Source organism: Aristolochia californica, unplaced genomic scaffold (assembly GCF_029961685.1).
Source record: "Aristolochia californica isolate CCGP_79_NKW_82.1479 unplaced genomic scaffold, dmAriCali1.0.hap1 SCAF_3, whole genome shotgun sequence".
Classification (NCBI taxonomy): domain Eukaryota; kingdom Viridiplantae; phylum Streptophyta; class Magnoliopsida; order Piperales; family Aristolochiaceae; genus Aristolochia; species Aristolochia californica.
The window spans coordinates 345,708-369,036 of NW_027181992.1; the positions used below are offsets into that span (position 1 = coordinate 345,708).

Genomic DNA, 23,329 nt, shown 5'->3' on the forward strand with positions numbered 1-23,329 from the left:
TACATCCCGTTATACTGCATTAAGAAAAAAACATAGTAAGGGCAATTTGGAATTTTGATGAGAGATGGGGCAAGAAACCCAGGCTCATCGCGGGGCCGGGGGGATTGGTTTCTAGGTTTGGTTAACCCAGCTCAAAACGATTCTCGGACAAGCTCTGCGACCATTAGAGTGCGTGAATAGCAAATGTTGAAAACCTTATAGAGTTACGTAATAATTCGTAATTCACCGACTCCAATTCCAGAGGCTCCTTTTATATTTGGCCTCCGGAGACGGTTTATTCTGGAAATAATGGGAGGCAAGCAGGATCTCAAAGAGTTCACTGTGGGATCCCTCCCCACTGTAATTTACCTTCCGAGCTTCATATCCGATTCCGAACAAGCGCAACTTCTCGATCAAGTATCAGATTTGGCTCTCTTTTTCCTTCCTTTGAAGCCTTCATTTGATACATGATCTTCGCCTCGCATGTTTGCTGAATGAGTCTGGTTTCTCTTTTCTTTCTGTAGGTATACCAGGCTCCCGTTTCCAAGTGGAAATCCTTAAAGAATAGGAGATTACAGAATTGGGGTCCGTTGGGTTTTACTGTCAGTCAGCAGGTTTTGGTCCTCTCTGGTTTCCTTTCCTATTACTAATGGCTATTTTCCTTCTTGCAAGCAGGAGGTGTGGTGCATGAGAAGGGTCTTTTGCCACAAGAGTGTAAGAAATTTCCTTCTTTATAAGAAATTTGAAAATTTGATGTGCATTATATTTACATTTCTGGGGCATCTTTTACTCTTTGCTTAGTGCCAAGGAAGCTTAGCTCTCGAAGCCTCGAAGAGAGTCTTTTATGTTCTGTCGAATGGCCATCTGTAAGAGATATGTGCCATTTTTAGTTGTATGCAGTGTGATAATTTAAAAAGAAGTGAACCCCGTATTGGATTGTGGCGAGGTTGACGGCACACATCATGCTTCCATAATTCTAAAGCACAACATTTCTCAATATTTTCATCAGCACGAACTAAAACAATAATACTTTCACTATTACATAGCTTTAAAGAAGCTGATATTTTCATGTTCATGGATTTCTTTATTATACTTCTCTGCTCCCATTGCTGGGTTACTTGTGAGTCATCATTTCCATTCTGAAACTTGTAATTGAGAATGCCGTGATTTCCATCATTTTAGCACTCGCCATTTACTGGCGTTCATGTTTAACAAGTTATTTTAAAGTCTTTTTTGGTGCTAGATTTTCACATCTCTGTGTACTTTTTCTAAGTACACTTTGTCTTCTTGGAATATTATGATCTAATTTTTGTCTCTTGTATTTATCTCAACAACTATGATCAGGATCGTTAGAAGATTTATTTACTTATTGTTGGTTCATCTGTTTATGCAATCTACCTGAGCTGAAGCTGTTTGGTTTGCTTTTGTGCAGTACCACCTTGGCTTACAAAGATTACACAAAAAATATATGAAGAAACAGTTCTTTTTCCCGCTCCAATTAATCATGTGCTAATCAATGAATACCTACCCGATCAAGGCATCATGGTTTGTACCATATATCTTTTGGCTTTGTAAAATGTTTTGGGATCTTTCTTTGCTTTCGCAGTCCAAAGCTCAGGAACATAATGCTTTATTCTTCCTTTCAGCGACACCAAGATGGCCCTGCTTATTTTCCTGTTGTGGCAATACTTTCTCTGTGGTCGCCAGTCGTGATGAACTTCAGCCCTCATCCAAACTTGACAACTTGTGTACATTCTGCTAATGATTCAGATAATAATAATGAGTCCAATATCCACAATCCTTTCTCTGTGTTGTTGAGGCCACGCAGCTTATTGATTTTTAAAGATGCAGCTTATTCAGGTTCTATTTGGTGTTGTGTTTGCTTTTTGTTATTCTATTTACATTAAAGATTTCAATCCTGTTGTTGAAACTTTGTACTTGGTTCAATGGTTTTCACTTGCCAGACTACTTGCACGGTATAGAGAATAGCAATGTACATGCCTTGGATAAGGTGAGATCCTTAAATTCCACAGTAGCACTCCAATTCATCTATTACTCTGTGACTGCATTCAGATTGATTCACTTACATTTGGATCGTCACTCAGCTGAGGAATTTATCAAACTTAATTGAGTGGTTCAGGATCAATATGTGCCAAAGTGAGCCTAGTGACTATGGGCTGACTTAACTGAGTGAAAGATTTCTTAATCACCCTTCAAAGGTAGAAGGATTTCTGTTTTCTTATCATTGATTTTAAGAAAAAATCTATTCATTGGAGTTGATGATGGTAAGACAAATTCTTGTCTGTCGGTTTTGAATCATGTTTCTTAAGTCAGTGATTTTTTTCATTTCCTTAAATGAATCATGTTTCTTAAGCCAGTGAATTTTTTCATTTCCTTCTCTTCGGAAACAACCCTACTCGCTGATGCATTATTGCGGAAAAAAAAAACACAAAAAAAAAGAGTCGTAATCTTCTTGCCTTGTTAAATAATAGTAATCATTATTGATTTAACACAACGATTTTCTTTTGTGTTTCTTATTCAGGTTGTGAATGTATCAGAAGTTCTGAACCATGAGGAACTTGATGCCACGTTGAATTCAGGGGGACCAGTAGCAACCAAAGGCAATGAAGAGTTGCATGCCATTCATCGAACTGGCACAAGAGTGTCGCTGACATGTCGAGTAGTGCTAAAAGTTCACAAAAATCTTTTCAAATTCTAGATCAGTTGGTGCTGGAGCAGCATCTATAATTGTTCATTTTTTTCATATTAGCTGATCAATTTGTTCTTAATATATATAGTTTTAATGACAGAAACTAATAGAAAGTACTCAGGTGCTGCAGACTAAGTGAAATGAATTTGCTCTTGTATAACATCTAAGAAAATTGTCTCTTCCATTTGTAGCTCCTTGTGATCCTCCCCGTTCAATGACGGGCAGTTTGTGACGAAGCCAACAATTGATTCTCTCACTATTTGGTGTGCACTTTCCGGAATACAGAGCTTCTTATGATTCAGATGAAATCTGCTTTCCTTTTTGCATTTGTTTTCTCTTGCTCGGCGCACTTCTCAATTCTCATGGTTTGGTTTCCAACTATGGACATGTGCTTCTTGGAAGGTAATCTTTTCACATTTCTCTCTTCAAATAACATAAAAGAGTAAAATTTCTGGACAAGAGTTTTAACCTTTTTTTTTCATTTCTCCTGTTATGGTTTTACAAGTAAAGTTGCCCGTCTGATGGCTGGGCGATATTGATTAGTGCTATGACTAGAATCAACTTTAACCAACTGAAAAGAGATGATTAATCTTGTCCCTAATGCATCCTGACTAATAGCGAGGACCATATAAATTCGTTTCACGCACTGCCCTTGATGGATCTAATGACCTTCTTCACATATGGCAGAGTACTCTCTATATTACCTAAATTGGGAGAGAATGAAAAGAACAATAACCCATAAGATGAGAATGAGATGAGCAAGAAAAGACAAAACTCCAATTCTCCCAAAGAAAATGCAGGAAGTTTTTTCTTCCCTGACGACTGAATAGAAGCACGAAGTGGATCTGTTATATTGATATTCCAATCTGTCGGGGTTTATTTTACAAGCAGTACAGAGCTTCTTCACATATGGTAAATACCCAGTGGCATATCTCTGCAGATCGCCTCATACTCGAATACAATAGTTTGGTAAACCCGTCAAGAAGATGAAGAAGAAACACGCGTGGAGATGACTGCAGTACATTCTACTCAAAATTCTAGCATATTGTCTGATTCTAAATTTGGCCATTTTTCTTTGGAACTGAAGCTAAACCATTGACAATTAGAAAGGTACTGTATAAAGAACGAAGCACACAATTCTCCAGTCACACTGTAGGACAATTAGCAAGGTACTGTATAAAGAACGAAGCACACAATTCTCCAGTCACACTGTAGAGATCTTAGGCCGATCTTTTGAATTGAGCAGCCATAATTGTCTTCACGCTAACATAACAAGTTGAGCGAGGGAGAAGCAATAGACAATGAACGAATCTGACAAAGACTCGCTTCCTCGTTGGAAATCTATTCCTCCACGAACGAAATATATTCCTCGGTAGAGTGTAGTCATGCTTCTTCACAACTGAAACTATAAAAAACTCTAGCTTGGACAACCTGCCTTAGTGTAGGCCAATGCACAGTAAATCATTGAACTAAATAAAGGTTATTTTAGAAACTGATGCATTTTATCTTTAAACGCTGATCTAATTGAATTGAATCACAAAAGAAAGCTTCTCTACATCATTTAGGAAATAGACATGGCAGTTGAAAGCAGATTTTTTGAGGGCTGCAAAAATAAAAAAATCTGCAACTAAAATATAGCTGTTCATTGTGTCATTCATGCATAGCAACCAAACCCTATTGCTGTACTTCCTTCTAGCAACATATTTTTTCAGTGGTACACACTACACCTTTCCAATGGAACACTTTTATTTTTCCTACTGTGCATTTTTACAGTAGTATATTTTTTTTCCACTTGTCCACATAACATTTTTATGTGACACACTAATTGTATAAAATGCCAAAGGCACAAACAAACCTTCAGTCACCCTTTGATTGAATATGTATCATAAAAACACCACATGCTACTGGATGAAAATAATGCCCCACAGGAAAAAAATATGACAGTAAAAGGATATAGCCACTGCATAAACAAAACTTTTGTCATCCTGAACACACATAACACTAGAAAAAATGCACCACTGCAAAAATTATACAACTAGAATAAAACATATCACTAAAAAAAAGTTGGCATCCTTTAAAGGAAATTACTAATGAAAAAATACAACAAAGTAGAAAATGCGCTGGTAAAGAGCAATAAAACTCTTGTTATCTACAAAACGTTTGATTGGTCTACTACAATATTTAAAGCAGATAATAAATTTCTCCGAATAAACACTTCTGTAAGTTACTTCATGGAATGAGGTCATGAAAAGCTACATTATAAAATCAGATCACCTTGTCCTCCTAAACAAACAGTTGAAAACAAAAAAGTTAAATACAATGTTATCATATTTGAAAAAGACTAACCTGTTGAGCCAGGTTCAACTAACAGGAACCAGTGGCCTGTGTCGATCTGAATTTTATTGAGTCAAGGGAGGGCAAAAACCCAAACACCTACCAACCCGATTGAGGTTCAATTGACATCCCATGAGTGTAACAGACTGACCCAACCCAATCACCCCCACCTCTTCAGCCCCCCTCTTATCAATTTATGAATTTTCTGCCTTGCAACAAAGAGGGATGGGCTCTACTCCCTCCCATAATCCGGGAGTTCTTCCAGATATTTGAAAAAGTATTCCAAAAATATGTATGACTTATAATGTGATCAAAACCAGTGCAATCTGTTGTCAAAGCCGGTTTAACATCGTCCAATTTCACAGACATTTCGATTAAACTATCTTACAATACTCGACTCCAACAGATATCTATAACCTTCTTACTATATGACAACAATAAAACCACTTGCATGGTAGACGCCCCCCACAGTCATCTCCTTGGTGCAGTAGCTTAGACTTTCTTTGTAACAATACTTTCTGACTCTAATCGAAATGCCTAACGAAGTTTCCATGCAAAGATCAATCTCACATTCTACCACTCAGTCGAACTACTGACTTGAGATCTTATATATCATGATCTTACATCTTCCAAAATTCAGTAGATTTTGCGAATGTAAACTGTGGGAAAACCCACCAGAAATCAATGATATTTGGGTGTTCCTTTCACTAGGAATCAGAATAAAACAGAAATCAAGAAGTAGTTGGGTTTTCGGGTGAGCTCGGCATCAGTTGCGTAAGGCACGGAAGCTACACTCGAAAACACGGTTAATAATCGTACCTTGAGAAGAAGGAAAAACATATTTATTGGGAAACCAACGGTCGCTCAAGCAAAATCTTCGTCTCTGAATCACCAGAAGAAATGGCAAAAAAAAATCGAAAAATAAAAGGCTTAGAAAAAAACTTATTTTTATTTTTTATGAGGGGTAGAGCCCGCGGGAACAACATCGCACTCTCTGCTTTAAGGAGAGGCTTCTGACCGCGGGCAGTCTTCATTGCAGATAGGCCAGGTTCCCTCTCAGCTTCCGCCATCCCAAAACGCTACCAACACCCGGAGGGCAGCATTTCAGGCAGGGCTTCAAACAAAGGAGGACGGCCGCTGCTCGGATAAGATCAAGTAACTATGGCCTTCGATAGGGTTTTAATCACTATTTATAGGCGTCAATAAACGGGCTTTTAGTGAGGTTTATCGTGGGCCGACACAGACAAGAGGCCCACTAGCTATTTATTATCTTTTAGGGCATGTTAGTGCGCCGTGTAAGTAAAATATAAAATGTGGACCAAAATACGTTAGTGTGCACAGTAAGTGAGGGGGGAAAGTGAAATATAGTTGTATTTCACTTTTCCTCTTTTCAGGCATAAAACGATAGTAAGTGAAATCAGAGGGTCGAGCTCTGATTTCACTTACTATCGTTCAAATACATATCGGGCTCGGGTTGTCGGGGAGGAAGCTTTGTCAAACGAGGTTTCGGAGAAAAAAAAAAATCTCTCTCGGGACCTTCGGCTTCTCTTCTCTCTCGGCCTCCCTCTCCTCTCCCTTTTAACCTCCATCGCAGAGTACAGGAGGGCAAGCCTCTGCCACAAAGCCTCTCGGTGTTCCGTCGGAGCGCCGCCTACGTCGTCATTGCCCGTTGGCTAGTTGTCGTAGTCTCCCGCCACCAAGGAAGACAACTCGCGCAGGAAAACGATGGTTTAATTTTTCGTAAGTTAGGAAAAATTAATCCGACATAAAAATAATATTTTTTATATTTTTTATTTATAAAATAATTTTATTTATTTATTTAATATATTTATTTTATAATTACTATATTAAATTAGTGATTTAATTGTCATAATTAAAATATTGTTAAATTAAATATTTGATAAATTGTTTTGGTTTAATTATCCATTACTATAATTAATTAAACCAATGATTTTAAAATTTGTGACAATATATTATTAATTAATAATATATAAAAATATATTATGTTATTGATAAATATATATTTATTTATTATATTAACATTTTTATTATTATATTAACTTAGTGGTTTTTAATGTTAAAACATATCTTATGTTATTAAAAAATAATTTATTTATTTATTATATTCACTTATGCTATTTTTTATTTTTTTATTTATTTTTAATAATTTATTCTAGTCGCACGTACCCAGAGGGAGTTTGCAGTACAATCTACAAGAACATCATATTATCAAGATGTTTTAGATGTGGCAAAATTATTGACTATTATGTTTTAATACCACTAAATATTTTTTGTGTTGTAATTTTGTATGATCAGATATAATTTTTTAGATTAAAAAGGTGATTGAGTTATATTTGTATTATTTTTATTATTAAAATATTTGTATAGTACGATATTTGTATAATTATTTCATATTTAGATATTACAAAATTAAAATTTGATTACAATTTTAATAATATAAAAGTAAGCATTTGTTTAATTATTATATTTAATATATATTTTATTTATTAATTAATATTAATTTAATTTTTTGATAGTCAAATATATCAAAATATTTTATTTAATAAATAATCTATATGCACTTTACACCACACTTTCCATTGTGCACATTAATATAAACAAATATTTTATACTGCACTTTCCATTGTACACACTAACACCAATAAATACTTTACACTGCATTTTTTATTATGCATACTAACACAAACAAATACTTTACATTTTCTCTCACTTTTCCCAAGGAAAATACTTGCATTGTACACCAACCCCCCCTTAAATATTGTACATTAACAAGAATAAAACCAAAAACGAATCCTCTTTATATTCGTTTTAAGTGATTAAAGTGGACAAATTGGCTCAGATTGTTACTACAGTTATTATGTAGCAAGTTAAATAGGGAACTCATATGTCATTCTACTTTAAAAGTTGGAAAAATTTGAGGATAAGTTCCACCAGGTTAGGTTTGTTGGTTCAACTAGAGACCAACGCCAAGGTCGATTGGTCACTCTCATGCAGGCACATACTGTGATACTATCTATTACAGCGAGCACGAACGCCTGGGCGAGAAAATGATGGGCTGCAGCCTCCTGATTCGCGACTCGTGTCTTATAACTCGCGACTCGTGATTGGCAATCATGCAAGCCTTTTCTCCCGCGCCCTTCTCCCATTTCGTTGAAGTTCAATTCAACTGCTGAAGGCAAAAAAATTCAAAAAAGGAAAGCCTAAAAAACGCCCGGACAAAATCCAATACAATATGATAACTACATGAAAAGAGAAAAACTGTTTACACTATTTCGTTTTCTCTGCAGACTCCGGAAAGCTTCCGTGACGGAACTCCTGATTTCCTTGTTCAGGATTCTTTGCCATGTGCGGAAAGGGAGCTTGCTTTGTTCTGTACTCAAAATCCTATACCTGTTTGTTAAGGGAGCTTGCCGAAAGGGCTTAGAAAATTCGGTTTATGATGCAATGTTGTTCATCGGCACGGGCACAATTTAGCTCTTGGCTCTGGGATTGCGACAGGATTCAGGCCCTTGCGGTTTTTCTCATCTACATACAGGTAAGTCAATAGACGCCTTCTCCGACTTTAGGGTTTTCTTTGTTTTCTTCTCCGTTATAATGGTCTCTGAGTTTCGTAGACGAATTTGGTTAGTTCATTCTCAGCTTTCACTTCTTTTTGGTTTTTATTTCTATTTTTTATTCAGATCTTTGAGTTCTTTCTAGTTATCGTTTTCCTTCTGAAATGAATGTTTGTAATCACACCAAGATTATGTTGACCGCGATCGGGAACGTTTGCATTGTTTTCCTTCTCCGAAGATTGAGCGTGGGTACCCTAGGCATGTGATTTTGTTGGTTGTCGTTTTCCTACTCAATCTGCATCTCGTAATCATTTGTTTGTTTCCAGTATACTCTCATTTTAATGTGGTTATTCTTTTGTCTTTTTGGTTATTTTTTCCTTAATTGCATAATTAGGCATGGAAACTCATGGAATTTTTGTTTATTTAGTCCTTCTGGATTATTTCTCTTCATGCTATGCATCTTACAATTTCTGGTGTGTAAAATAGAGGTTTAGACGTTAAGTAGCTTTAACTTTGTTCTTAAGGTATGCTTATGTATCAAAAGATTCAAGTATTGTACTCGCATTTGTTTTAATGTGACAGTCACAATTAGCTCAAACGTTTCAAAGCAATGATCCATAACCCGTTCAATTCTTGTTTTTATTGTTCAGATATCTTTTAGCATCTCTTTACTTTCTGGAGTAGTTTGGGTTTCTTTGCATTGATTTACATTTCTTGCAATATTCTCTATGATTTAGAAAATCGGAAAAAAAATTCCTCACCTTCTTCCCGAAATTTCTGCTTAAATTGCTCCACTGGCTACCCTCTTTTGGTTTCTTGGTTTCTCTATCAGTCTGCTTGTGAGTAGGTTCTCTTGTCGTCTCTTATTCATAGGTGAATTTGCAATTTTTTGTTGTGTATTGTCACACATCTTATGAATTTATGACAGTTTAGTGGCTTAGAGAATTTGGTTTTATTACATTCCATAGTCCTCAAATTGGTTACTTGCTTTTGGAAATTCTGCTTATCAGTCATTTTGAGTAAATTTGCATGTAAGTCATAATTATATTTCTTCCTGTCAAAATTTGCATTTTTTTTCTTTGTGTGAATGTGAGAATCTTATACGTCTCACTTTTGGTTATTCTTTCTCAAGATTGGTTGTGCCTTGGTTGGATCTCTTGGAGCACTGTTCAATGGTGTTTTACTTATCAATTTGGTGGTGGCACTCTTTGCCCTCATTGCAATTGAAAGCAGCAGCCAGAGCCTTGGACGTACCTATGCAGTTCTTTTAGCTTGTGCAATATTGGTTGATGTCATGTGGTTCATCCTATTCTCTCGCGAAATATGGTATGTTAGCCAAAAAAAAATCCTTTTTTATTAAATTACTTCTTGTTCTAAATCCTTTGTTATTTGCTGCATTTTACTTCATTTAATCACTTACATGAAGTGTGCAATGTTTGGTAAATTCTGTGGTTAGTAGCCCTTGCAAGCAGTGATTGTTATTAAACTTTATAATGTTGTATAATTAAAAAATTATCATAGAAATAACTATTCAAGTGGTTGGAACCATGAAAAGATGCTTTACATGTAGTTGATCTATTTTGACTAATAAAAGAAGATAGAAATACTACCAAGGGATTGGTCTTTACTTATTTGCGAAAAAAGCATGAGAAGTATTGATAATACCTTCTAAAACGTTGATAATAAGACTAACCTGTGAGATGAACTTTCCTAGTAAGAGATATACTTCTAGAGGATTAAAATACATTTTCTGACTTCTAGCCAGCTGCACTTACTGATTAAAATAGGTAAAGACGGTAAGTTTTTATAACTAGATTTAGGACATATAGATTATAGAAAAACCATGACATGTCAGGAATTAAAAAAGATTTGCCAAATATAAGGTACTGGCATTAATTTGGCCTTTAGTTCTTTCCCAAAAAACAATTGGCTATGAGTTTAGTTGTAATATTTGAATAACTTGTCAGTTGAACCTTTGGTTCAATGACCACATGGAAGTCTTCTTGTGTGAGGTCTTTGGTTCAGGTCTCACCAGGGTTGGGGATGTATTCTGTGTATATAACGAACATTCAGAAAAAAAGAAAAAACCGTGCATGAAGTCTCCATGGCACTCCTAAATGCATTAGTTTCCTAACTGCATTAGTTTGAGCGCATGAAGTAATTCATGCAAAGAAGGAAATCCCGAAGGCAGGCATTCACTGACTGTTACTTGCATGGCCTTTTTTTTTTGTTGCTTCTCAATGATTTATTCTTGGGCTAAAAATCAAATGAGATTATATCACCATCAGTCTTATTGAAATGAGTCACCAGATAGGTCACTTGAAATTAACCTAAGAATCAGTTTTAGGTCAATAAGTTTAATGTGTTGAATTGGGCTAGTCTATGAAATTTACATTTTTAATTAATGCTAACTTCTAAAACATCAGTTTTTTTTTTTTTTAATGATGTAATTCCCACTTACTACATCCCTTTCCTGTGGAGAGACTTGAATCCAAGACCTCACACTAGAGATCATCCCATTCTAAAACATCATTTTTACTGTTTGTTTGACCTATCTTCTCTATTTAATTTAATTTACAGTATATATAATTACCTGACTCTCTCTCTCTCTCTCTCTCTCTCTCTCTCTCTCTCTCTCTCTCTCTCTCTCTCTCTTTTGGGCAATTATTGTTATTAATTACTGATTTTAATAGTCAACTACTTACAAGTTTTTCTTTTCATCTTTGGGAGGAAATGGGAGGCCTAAACTTCTCATTGTATGCTTATTTTAGATGTAAGTTTTTTGAAAATTCTATTGTAGATATGTTATAGTTGCAAAGGCATTCTGCATGTCATTTCTTGGAGTCGCATGCTTTAAACCTTGGTTTTTTTATTAGGATTAACCATAATTTCCCTTTTATCAGTGATATGGCTATGACTATTTTCAGTTTTTTCATATGATTCAATATTATGTAAATAGTTAAATTGACTTAATCCTTTATTCTACAGGAATATTTCTTCTCAGAAGCACGGGCCTCTTTTTATCTTTTCAGTGAGACTCACTTTTTGGATGCAAACCATTGGGTTTTCAGTGAGGTTGTTGTCATCATTGTTGTGGATCCAGATGTACAGATTAGGGGCTTCATGCATTGACAGTACACCCTATCGAGATGCAGATTTTGATTTACGAAATCGTTTCTTGAATCCCCCCCATCAAACCCTTCCCAATGTCATAGATAGACAGAATTCTCAATCTGATGACATCTTAGGTGGCTCTATCTATGATCCGGCTTATTACTCTTCTCTTTTTCAAGATGGTCAGGATTACAGGGTATGAGTTTCTTTTTTTGTCGATTTTCTTAGTTTTTGGCAGGTAGTTCTTGTTTTGCTACCTCCACTGGCATATGGTTTACATGATGAGGAGAGCAATTGAGTAGTTAAAACTGTCTTCACGTCTTCAATGGAATCTATAAGTAGTTGAATTGCCTTCAAGGAAAACCTTCAAAAATTCAAATTTACAAGAACTGCTAAAGTAATTATTTGATTTATAATTTATCCTTGAAACAAAAAGTGTGTGGTCATATTCTCTTGATTAAATTATTGTACCATTTATTAAAGAATTTATATAATGTACCATTGCAATGGAAGTTCCTTGACTTTTCATGGTGTAGTTGTCAAGGCAACTTCTTGCTCTTGATCTTCTTTCCATATGCTTTTAGTATTACTTGTAAAAGATGGTTCACAATCGTCATGTGTCTACCTAAAAGTTGTATACATGGTTTTATTACTTGATATGGGGGCTGGAGGAAGTGTTGGGGGATGATTTCAGGCTTATTTACAGTTTCCATTTTGCAGGCTGACCAGCCAAATTATGCTGAATCTAGTGGGTGCCCATCTTCAACTGAAAGTAAACAACTTGTACCATGTTTGAGCACATCCTTTGAGGTACTAGGCGTTGTCTGAGTCATGTGGGCTTTGTTTTATTTGCAAATTTCAATTTAGTTCTGTTTATTTTGTGGAAGTTTGTGTCGCTTGGGCAGGAAGACTATGGGATCCTGTAGGATAGCTTGTACCAGCAATTAAAAGTCCTTTGACAAGCCAATTTTTCTATTTTTGTGAATGCCTCTTCCGAGTTTTTCTTCTTTTTTTTTTTTGCCGCTATAATATTTGTTGATATATCTATAGAGGACTTTCCATTTAATGGTATGTTTCTGTATGGAGATCTCATGAAATTGATAGGAGTACTGTGTCAGTTGTGCATCAACTGTTCTTAAAATTTTTGTTCCAAAAACCTCAATTGAAGTTGTTAAGATTAACTTGCAAAGTGGGGTATCTTCTGTACTTTGTGACTTGACTTGTTTGCGGCGTATGTTTTTCACTGTGAACTTTTCTGGCAGCGGGCAGTTAACTTCTGCCAAACTCTATGCTCACTGGTGATTTCTGGTTGAGGTAGCTTGCTGGTGATTAACAGATCAAATGTAATTACTTTAGCATTAGTATAATATCTTAGTGTAAATGAACATGGAGGATAAGATCTTATTTAGTAAATTTGAAAAGCATCAAATTATTTTATCAGTATTTTTCTTGTCCTTTGGTTATGGAGGGTGATTGTTCTGCGATCATAAGTGGTTTTCATCACATAAGTTCTTCATGGCAGCTTCGTTCATATTATGATGAGATATCTTATTTATCTAGCTTGACTGTGTCACATAGTGGTAAACCTATGGCTGATGGTCTAGCAAGAATTAGCATTTCATTGCAGTATATTATTATGGGGGATTCTTTCTGTTGGATGTTAATTTTTTATGTATTTTTTGCTTTTCCAGTTTTTTGCTTGCTCTCCTGATTTTGTATCTAGTTGATTTTGTCATTTTTCCTCTTTGTTACAATTCTCGTTATTGGAAAAGAAACTAAGAAACTTTAATAATTATATGAGTGGGGCATGTGGTGCCATTTTGACTCTCCTCCAAGTTGAAGACTGGGCTTCATCATAATTGCTGTGTATTTTGATTACATGTTAATTAGAAAGTGGAAAGCTACAAAAAAAACAAGAAGAGGAAAAGCGAAAATAATAGAAAGATTCTGAAAGAGAGTTTAAGATAGCTAATATCCCCAACTAGCTCGGAAGCTTGAGAGAATTTCAATCAAAAGAAGCCGAATAGTCTTCACCTGTATTGTTATACTCGTGTTGATTATGCACTATGGAGTAGCTTGCCTTTATTTTTGAGGTTATGTGTGCACTTGTCTTGGAACTCAAGCTTTGGGGTGGTATATGCTAAACTTCAACTTGAGGTGACATTTCCTAATAAAACAAGTAGCTGCTGTACCTTGCCAACTCTAATAATATAATTCTGGTTATACCAACTTACATCCTTTAAAAAGAGGAGTATATATGTACATGATTTTATGAGCAGAACCAACAATTTCAATATCATGAGTTTGGTATTTGCCCATAGACTAGGCAACTCAATTGATGTAAGATTGAGTGTGAGCAGGGAAAGTTTTTCACTATGTTATTTCATTATGTCATTCTCTGAAGATAATGGGAACACTGGTGATATCTTCTTCTTTTATCGTTTTATATTTTTTAGTCTTGCACCACTTACTGCAGCTCACAGTATTATCTATACGATGCAGGATGAGAATGTGCTGCAGAACCCTTGAAGCTCTTGCAGTGGGATGTTTGCTGTTGAAGCATAATCGTTTTCCAACAATACATTTGCTATATGCAATATGCTTCCCAATTAGGCCGTACAGTGTATAGTTTGTGGGGCCCTGTAGTTCTGTACAGTTTCACCTGATTTTGAGGCCATTGTTTTTCATGAGTAAAAGCTACCATCAGAGATTTTTTGTCGTCTCTCTAAATGCTATGTTCTCGATCTCCCATCCTGAGGGTAATATTACACAGTGACGCGGCTTGGAGCCCTTTACTCTGCCCCGATCTTGCACAATCTTTTAATTCTACTCATTCCTCATGATAGATTGTCTGGGTTCCGCGATCTCCCATCATGAAAAAATTTGCATAAGAGTTCAGTTTAAAAGCTTTGACGTTTGAAGAGAACATGATTTAAATCTAATTTTTTCGAGAAAAAGGGTTCTAAGTTATAACTACAAAATGTGTACGACACTGCGAATTTTTTGACTTTATATAATAAAAATAATTCTATTATTTATCAAAAACAATTCTCTATCAGAATTCAGAAAAAAGAAAACTATTTCTTTCATCTCCCGTAAGGCCGTAACTTCGTGCTCCGAAAGTCTGGATAGCCGGAATCTTGAACGGCAGTTGTATTACTGCAAAACCATATAAATTACCCATTTATGTATCCAATAGATTGATTTCTCGAGAAGGGTTTGGACTGAGCAGTGAAGAGTCCAGAAGTTTGGAGATTGCTTGTCAAATTAGCTTCTAGGACATCTTCAGCGTTCGTGCATTGATGCAAATATGTCGAGGTTTCGAGCACTCTGGCAAGCTTCAATTAGTGCAACCAAAAGAGGTAATCATACACGGGGAAAAAATAAAATCTCTACCGTAGGCTCGGATAATAATCTACTGGATATTCCTGGCTTTTGATTTAGCATGGTGCTCCATGTGGTTCCTTACTGTTGATTCTGCACGGGAAAGGAAAAAAAAAATATTCACGTTCAGCTTAAATTTTTGAAGGCTTATTCATTATATTGCTCATAGATATGGAATTTGGAAGAGCATTACGCATCTTCGAATTTCCTCTGTTTTTTTATATTTTTTTTCGGAATCTGGATTCAAGTAATTCAAGAAAAGTCGAGTTGCTTTGATACAAACAATCTGCGTTTTCATCTTGTGGATTATTTGGGGAAAATCGAGTCACCGTTTAGTTTTCATCTTGTCCTGAATTTTTTGAAGTGTTTCATTTTACTAAAATGTCTGCGGGAGCTCCTTGGACAGTTAAATGAAATCTCTTCGGAGGTTGAATTCTGAAACCTATTCACTCTTACATATCACATTGGTTCCATAGGAAGCTAGTGTATTGATCTAGAAGTCTCAAACTTGAGAGGGCGATGAGCTTCTAGGGATCGTTTTGTGGAGTATTTTTTAAACTGGCCCTGATGCCCTCAATTTCATGACTTCTTCTTTCTGGTTGCAGATCCCTTCCAAGTCTGGGCTTTCCTGTCTTCTCCCTACATCTATCCTACTCATGAAAATTCCCAAACCTCAGACAGCCATATTATGCGCCTTTCATTTCAGGTGTCTATTAGGGATGGCTGAGATGTTTTGTGGTTTGTTATTGCTAGATTACTTCCATTTTCTATATATAGAAACAAGGGCAGTCTTTATTGATCTTGAAATTCTTATATTTGCTTTGGCTAATCTGATGAAAATATGCAGTAGGCTCTCTATTCAGGAAAAGAAACACTGAAGAGTTGATGTTTGACCTTTTCCTATGTTTGGGTTGTCTACAATTGTGATGGCTGACAGGCTACTCACGTTTTTTATGACCTCTCAGTATGACCACCATTTTTTTAAGAGTTTGGAATTCTTTCTGCCTACAAAATCCTTTTTCCATCTGAACTTGAACATAACATGTTTTTTACCTTGGTTACACTACTTGCCAAGTCGACCTTTGACGAGGCTGGGTTGAGTTGGAATTGGGATGGGACAGGTCAAGTGGGGGGTCGGACTCGCCCTTTCTCTACTCAGAAAATCTTCATTAAGCCCCAAGACCAGCTTCTGGAATTGGGTGATCCAACCGACTTGGGCAACCCAACCCGACCCAAATTTTACTTGTGCAAAATCTGTTAATTGCAGTAGACATGCTAAAGTAACCCTGAGTCTGACTTTGGTAAACCTGATTTCACATGCTAACGTAAGGCTCTAGACATGGTTTGGAACCACAGATTATCTGAGAAGTTAATATTCATGCCTTGCTGCCCTGAAACTTGATTACTGTATTCAGATTACTGATTTTCCTCCAAATTTGTGGTCTAAGTGGATCCCTGAGTGTAGCCTCCTGTACAGGAAATGTGGCAAAGAGTTGTTGAATCTAATCTCTGTTATTATGTTAATGTAGCTCTCACATGGAATTTAGAAGACTTATTGCCACCAAGCGAAAGATTTATCTTCAAATTTAATTCAAAGGAAGAGCTGAAGAGGTGGCATTTGTACTCTGATTCAGAGTACGGGGGTATGTGTTGTCATTTTTCTTCTTTCTTGCACTCTGTAATTTTTGTTTGTATCATTGTGGAAAATTTTGTTTATCCCTTTTTGGGAATGTTATTGATTTTCTGTTCTTTCAATGCACACATATCCCAGTTTCTATTATTATGCTGATGGTTTGCTTTATAACCTGCCAGTTAGAGCCAATTGCTATTGGTCCTCTCACAGACTCCCTTCATCACTCTCTTTATCGGAGCTCTTGCACTTGAATTTCTTGTGATTGTCTATTTTCTAGATAGAATACATTATGTATTCTGATTTCCTCTGTGTATTGTTTCTTAGGTTTATCATCAGCCTCCCTGGAGGTCCAAGAAGCTGGTAGTGGGCTCAATGGTATGTTATATATTACCTCATTAGAGTATACATTAATCATTAGAAATTGACTCATGGAAATTTGTGCCTGAAATGGATGCTATTCTTTGAAGTGAGTACTGTAGGAGTTAATATGAGTATTGGTGTTTAAGCTTCCTCCACTCACAGTTATAAGGATGTTTGATTTTTATATAATTAAATGGATAGCTTTCAATGTTGAAATTCTTTTCTGCTTTAAAACAACTTTTATTTCGCCAGTCTAAAAATCTTATATGTGGCGTCTTTAGTTGGAAGGCCTATCATAGTTGCATGACTGACAGAAATTTCTAATAGATCTTTAGTCACAGCCCAAGAAAGTTTAAGATGAACTCAACCTCCAACGGAAAAGTAATTTTGGGTTTGAACCAATAGGAAAGTGTAGATGTTTCAAACTGCAAAAGCCCTAATAATTCATCTTCCACAGAGCAGCAGATCTATCCATCCCGGGTGGTGGGCCTTTACCTTTTCTTTGGTGCATGTAAAAACTGTGGACCTATCTAGTTAATTGAAGTTGGCGATTGGTGGCTAATGAATGTTATCTTCTTTCAAGATCTTTTCTGTACTTGCACTTTGATTTCTTTCCTTTTTCTTTTGTTTTCCCCCTCTAAATTGCACCTAATGGAAGAGATAATGCATTTACTATAATTACATTTATTTTGTTTGAGGTTTTCTCTCTTCAAATTGACATCAAACTACCTAGATTTTGGCTCAAAAGCAGATGATTGTGAGTCTTTTGATTGCCTATTGTTATATTTTCTCTAAACATGGAACACCTGTGTTAATGTTATACATGATTTGATTGCATTTTTATTCTTGTTTCTTTTTGTTCAAAATGGTACTGTTTAGAGGTAAAACATGTCTAAAGTGGACAATTCACCCTACCTCTGTTCTTTGTATTCTTGACTATACTGGCACTAGTATTCAGGTTCCTGTATCTTCAAAATGGACATGTTTCAGAGCTAAAACATGTGCATAATGTGAACTGGTCCATATACATTGGATATGCTACCCCCATTTTTTGTGTCCCGGATTTTATTGGTCACAGTTGATATGATTTTATGTTTCTGCATGTGACTCTATGTTGTCTTGTTAAAGGAATTTTCTCTGGTAGCCTTTCTCCGGATGTCATTGAGGGCTCAAGATGGAAGATGAATCGAAGTGGTTTTTGTGGTATGCGTTCCAAGAAGGTAACCTTCGTTTCACTCTCATGGATCTTCGTGAATAGGTCCATGTACATTCCAAGAAAGTAACCTTTCTTTTTATTGTTCCTAGAGGATTTTTTGCAAATAGGATTCAGCTTTTATAATGGAAGTTGTTGGCTGCATTTGATTTCTTTCATCACTTGCCTACTTCTATTGTACTTGTTTGTATGCCCCATTAGGGGGTTTTTGCTCACGTTTCAGGCCCATTATGTGTAAGCCTGGATGTGAAGGGAGTGTTGAGTGCAAAAAATTCCACTTTGGAAAATGAGAAGAAAAGTTATTGGGTTATATGGTTGAACAATAAACCTCCTAAGCGGTTAGTCATTTTGGGATGGCATCAGGCTCAACCCAAAAAATCTAACAGTACTCGATAAAAAAATTCTCATTAATACAAAAATTGTAATTTTAGAAGAGTTACGTACAATCACTTAATACATAAATGTTAAGAAAACATGTTCTGTTGCTAATTTTCATAAAGTTGTTATGCTCCCTCCCTCCCCACTGAAACTCACATTCAAACCCCAACCCACCCACCCACCCTCATGTCTTTGCCTAAACAAACGAATAATGGATTTGAGACGTGGATAACATAGATGCAAACTAAATGAGGCATGAACTAGCCCAATAGAATAGATTAATTTTAGGCCTAGGTCCATTTAAATCACTAGTTGAAGATAGGAAGTCGTTTTTTGACTAACAACCGAATTATGTTTCTCAACTATTATTCCCCTTGAAAATATAATAATACATGAGTCAAATTAAAATTTATGTAGAAGTATATGTTTCAGATGGACTTCAAGATAAAACTGAGAAACTTCTTGAAGTGAATGTTTCTTATTGAATGTTATGTCTGGATGAGTAATACGCGACTCAGATTCGTACTACTGTAGCAGTCACTCCATTTTGAGGGATGATATATCCTAGTTTTGGTGGGTTGTTTTATAATCATGGGAGCCGGTTTCCAATTGCATATTCCACCATTAGGCTCCACTGATTCAATGGAAGCTTAGCTCTGATCTCTTTTACAAGGATTCAAGAATTCTCTTTAGGCAATTTTAGTAGCTGGATTTCGTTGAAGAAGAGTGTTGTGATGTTTAGCTGGATGTAGGAGAGAAGCGGCACTGTGGAGGCTTCAGCAGTACCTGGGACGAGCTTGTGGCCTACTAAGAGCCTTTTTCTCTCTTGGAGACACCATATTCTCAGTCTCAAATCAATATCTTTTTTGTTGGGGACCTTTCTCTTATTGGCTTGAGCTGTTTCTTTCTTTTTCTTTTAGCTGCATCTTCTCTTTCATCCTTGTTTCAATTTGGTTGTAAAATCTCACCAATATAACAAAATTGAGTGATGAAATAACTTTAACATGTGCAAGAAAGTAGTAGGTATTAACATGATGCTAGACTGCTAGTAATTTTTATAATGTTTGAAATCTAATTCTCACTTGCTTTAGAAAAAAATACACCATGTTTTGATATCTAATAATTTGGTTGAAAGCTACACTTTTGTTACTATTAAGGGCTGAAGGGTGGATTTTGTCATTTCATTTTCCATTATATATTGTTTTTGGCTAAAACATATCTTCTCAATTCAACCCTGACATCAAACCTTTTTCCTTGGGAAGTAATTGACTTTGGTGGCTTTTCCTTTGTTTTCTGTTGAGATTTCTATTGAGTTTAGAATGCTGGTGGTGATTCTCTTTTTCCATGGTATTTCTCTTAGGCATCTATTGTTGAAGGCACAAAATTCTTTCTTCTTAAAATTAGAATGATATTCGTAATCCACGGTAAATTAGCTTATTCCTGATTTATTACTGCAGTTCGATGGTTACATTGTCTTGGATGCATATGATACGATAGCAATGAAGCTTAAAGGGGATGGAAGATGCTACATATCAACCGTAAGTACTGCTTTTTCAAGTAAAGAAATGGATAAAGAAAACCACTCTTCATTGACTTAAAAAGATTTTCAGTTGTACTTACCACTTCTTTTGTTCAGATATATACAGAAAATTGGGTGAATTCTCCTGGACAAGAGGAAGATAATTCATGGCAAGCTTTTATTTTTGTGCCAAAGGATGACTGGTTCATTGCAAAGGCAAGTTCTTGCTCTTTTGTAGTTCAGTAATTATAAAATTTTATTCATTTTTTTTTTTAAAGTTCATTTAGTATTTTTGAGTATGAAAATGTAAGAAATGTGGTTTGCTTCTTGACTCATCTTCAGCACATGCATGTTGGAATTGAAATCTATCTAGTGTTCATTAAATTGCTTAAATTTCCTTGCCTGTACTCCATTTTATATCCAATAAAGAGAGTTTATGATACTACATCAACATTCATTTTCATCTTCTTCTGTTACTACCTCAACATGGCATTTTTTCTCTGGCTCAACATGCATTTTTCTTCTTTTTCATATTATCTGTGATCTTGTTTTAATATATAAACGAGTGCTCAAGTGTGAGCCTGTGCTAACATGCATTTTCTACTTCTTTGTATTGTATGGGACCTTGTTTTAACATACAAGCAAGTGCTCAAATATGATGCCTGTGCTGTCTTATGTGGGACAGAGGTAGGGCAAGAAAAGTTTTATGTCCTGCTCGATGAAAGGCTTTGTTTGTATGACCATTTCCGACCTCTCATCATGTGTACTGGATAGAGTTGTCTTTGTATCAATGTATATGCTGCATCGAGACATGTACTTGCAAAATCTAGTTATAGTCTTACTCTCATAGTCAAATGAATGTCAGATTCCTCTTGATCGATATCTGCCAACATGGAGAGGAAATGTCATCGATGCTACGATGGAAATGAACCTGTGCCGCATAGTTGGAATGTCTGTCTCCATAAATGCAGAAGCTCATGCTCCTGGTGCTAAATCTGGACCTGGTGATTTCAGACTGGAAATTGATTGGATCAAGGCTTTGAGGACAACGTGACACATCACTAGTAACTTGTGTTTTTTTTTCGGGGTAAAAACTTCTTTCTTTGTTGATCGTTTTTTCTAAAACTAGTTTAAATTTTAACTACTTACTGCACAATCTTCTTGTGTTTCTTTAGGTAATCGAGACATAGTGAGGATTGCATGTTTTTTATTCTTTCAATTTTTGTTTTACTTTTTTATATGATATTTTATATTTACTAAATATAGTCCAGGTCCATCTACTAGTAAAGTTTAAGAGGCTTTTTTTTTTTCCAATTAATAACTATATAACTTTTCTTGATGTTAAACTGTGTTGGAACTTTAAATTGGAAAAGATGAGATGGGGAAGAATGATAAGTTGTTCCTTTCTACTGGAATATGGGAGGAGAAGTAAACCAAAAAAAGGTTGAAATGAGCACAAACATGAAGCCCTTCAAGATTGCCTCATTTCATTATGCCATGTAAATTTATGGGCAAAGAGGTAGAGCAAGTGATGATAAACATTGAAGCCGACACCCAGAATTAAATTATCTTTCTGCTATAGGACTCAACTAGTTGACATGTGCATCATTAGCAAAAGCATGCTTAAATAGTTTAGTGTAAAGACTCGAAATCTCACTTTTACCTTCCTGGAAAAAAGGTACCATGTATTATCAAGATTGAGATTTGCAGGAGTCTCCACGGTTGGCCAAAGCTAGAGACTTCATTTATTCTTCAATAAGTAAGCAGCAGTTGGTGGATGCTACAGTTAACACTTTTGAGATGTGATTGATACATGCTAATTAGCCTAATTAGACAGGCGGAACTGCCTCACCTACACTTGAGTCATCAGATTCTGTTTTGAAGAAAATCAATCGACTTGTTGTTGGCCTTTCAACATCTCCAACTGGATGCAATGGGTTGTATGCCCAATTCCAAACTCATTTTATTACGTTTTTTATTTTATTTTTAAAAGGGAATCCACGTTCGTTTTCCTGAATAATATTATCCCGTACCGGTTTTCCAAACATGAGATTCGTTACTAAAGAATCGGATCGAAGTGGGACTGGCGCATTAGACTTGCAACGTGGTCTGTTTATCCTTTTCTTGACAAGCTCAAGAATGTAGATAATCATTTGAGGATGCTTCTTGGGTAGTCACGACCTTTTGACAGTGCATTCGTTCTGTGACTAATTGAAATAAAGGAGAAAGCTCCAAGCTGGTTAAGGCATCCTTAGGGCACTCCTTTGGACTATGAACTGTTAATTGTTGTGGACTCCGGATAAGGTTTTTTATTTTTCTCAGTTGTCGTGATATACATTTTCTATTTTTGTTTATCGATGCGATGTCGTGATATGCACATGAAGTAATGGTGGTGGCGATTCAGAATTGATAAGACGGAATCTGCTACAGCTTGTTTCCTTTGAGAGCCCACAATTTGGTTAGTAAAACTTCGATCTCAGTGCCTACTCTCTTGCCTAATGCCTTCACCGTACTTCCCCAACCATCTTGCACACTACTTCACGTTACAAGATGGGGCTGTAACTCTGCCCTCCATCTACCCCTTTCCTCGGACATCATGGGCTTCTGCTACTGATAATCGGCTTGGTACTTTTTTGATGAGTTTGTTGAAGAGAAAGGTAACGAAAGAAAAAGGAGAAAACGATTGAAGAGGGTTTAATCAAGGGTTATCTAATCAAACAACAGTTGGCACGCTGATCTTCGTAAACAACGATCCGGGTCGTCGATGAATTTGTGGTCGACCTCGTCGAGACTGGCGCTTTCCTTTGCTGAGAATGAAACTTATACCGAACTGGCGGGTAGGAGCAGACTGTAAAGAAACGGTTGAGGTGGGGACTGGGGTGGAAAAAGACTTGTGCAAGAGAAATAATGCATCGCTATTGCCAAAACAGAAAAAGCCGGTGCGGCCATCGCCGCCTGCTACCACACAAAAGATTCCAGTCGAGGGAGCAACAGTTCTTGGAACTAAGAAGCGTTCTTGTTCTACTAATCGGAGCACTTTTTTTTTTTTTTTTTAATTCTAAAGCTGGGAAGGAAAGGAGCTCTGAGATTTCGCAACGTCGACGGGGCCAAAGGTTGGAAATCTGTAGCG

At 36.2% G+C, this 23,329-nt stretch overlaps 3 protein-coding genes across 5 annotated transcripts; all 3 read left to right on the top strand.

Moving 5' to 3' along the window:
* Window positions 1–202: 202 nt before the first annotated feature.
* Window positions 203–2,920, top strand: LOC137960278 (alkylated DNA repair protein ALKBH6 homolog). The gene is made up of 7 exons (XM_068807846.1): window positions 203–396; window positions 504–564; window positions 655–693; window positions 1,412–1,524; window positions 1,626–1,839; window positions 1,944–1,990; window positions 2,522–2,920. The coding sequence occupies exons 1-7, from the start codon at window positions 289–291 to the stop codon at window positions 2,696–2,698; spliced, it is 759 nt and encodes a 252-aa protein (XP_068663947.1). The 5' UTR covers window positions 203–288; the 3' UTR covers window positions 2,699–2,920.
* Window positions 2,921–8,310: 5,390 nt separating this feature from the next.
* Window positions 8,311–14,540, top strand: LOC137960441 (uncharacterized). Its single transcript, XM_068808072.1, has 5 exons — window positions 8,311–8,579; window positions 9,731–9,924; window positions 11,587–11,908; window positions 12,433–12,522; window positions 14,215–14,540. The coding sequence occupies exons 1-5, from the start codon at window positions 8,481–8,483 to the stop codon at window positions 14,239–14,241; spliced, it is 732 nt and encodes a 243-aa protein (XP_068664173.1). The 5' UTR covers window positions 8,311–8,480; the 3' UTR covers window positions 14,242–14,540.
* Window positions 14,541–14,810: 270 nt separating this feature from the next.
* On the top strand, window positions 14,811–21,897 carry LOC137960090 (probable complex I intermediate-associated protein 30). 3 transcript variants are annotated; one of them, XM_068807567.1, is made up of 8 exons: window positions 14,811–15,074; window positions 16,626–16,739; window positions 17,054–17,104; window positions 18,218–18,309; window positions 20,138–20,218; window positions 20,317–20,415; window positions 21,065–21,286; window positions 21,878–21,897. In XM_068807567.1, exons 1-7 carry the CDS (start codon window positions 15,023–15,025, stop codon window positions 21,251–21,253), a joined length of 678 nt encoding a protein of 225 aa, XP_068663668.1. In that variant the 5' UTR covers window positions 14,811–15,022; the 3' UTR covers window positions 21,254–21,286; window positions 21,878–21,897. The 3 variants fall into 3 exon arrangements, with proteins under 3 accessions (XP_068663668.1, XP_068663667.1, XP_068663666.1); XM_068807566.1 differs by lacking the exon at window positions 21,878–21,897 and adding an exon at window positions 21,375–21,480; XM_068807565.1 differs by lacking the exon at window positions 21,878–21,897 and having other exon boundaries at window positions 21,065–21,365.
* Window positions 21,898–23,329: the final 1,432 nt, after the last annotated feature.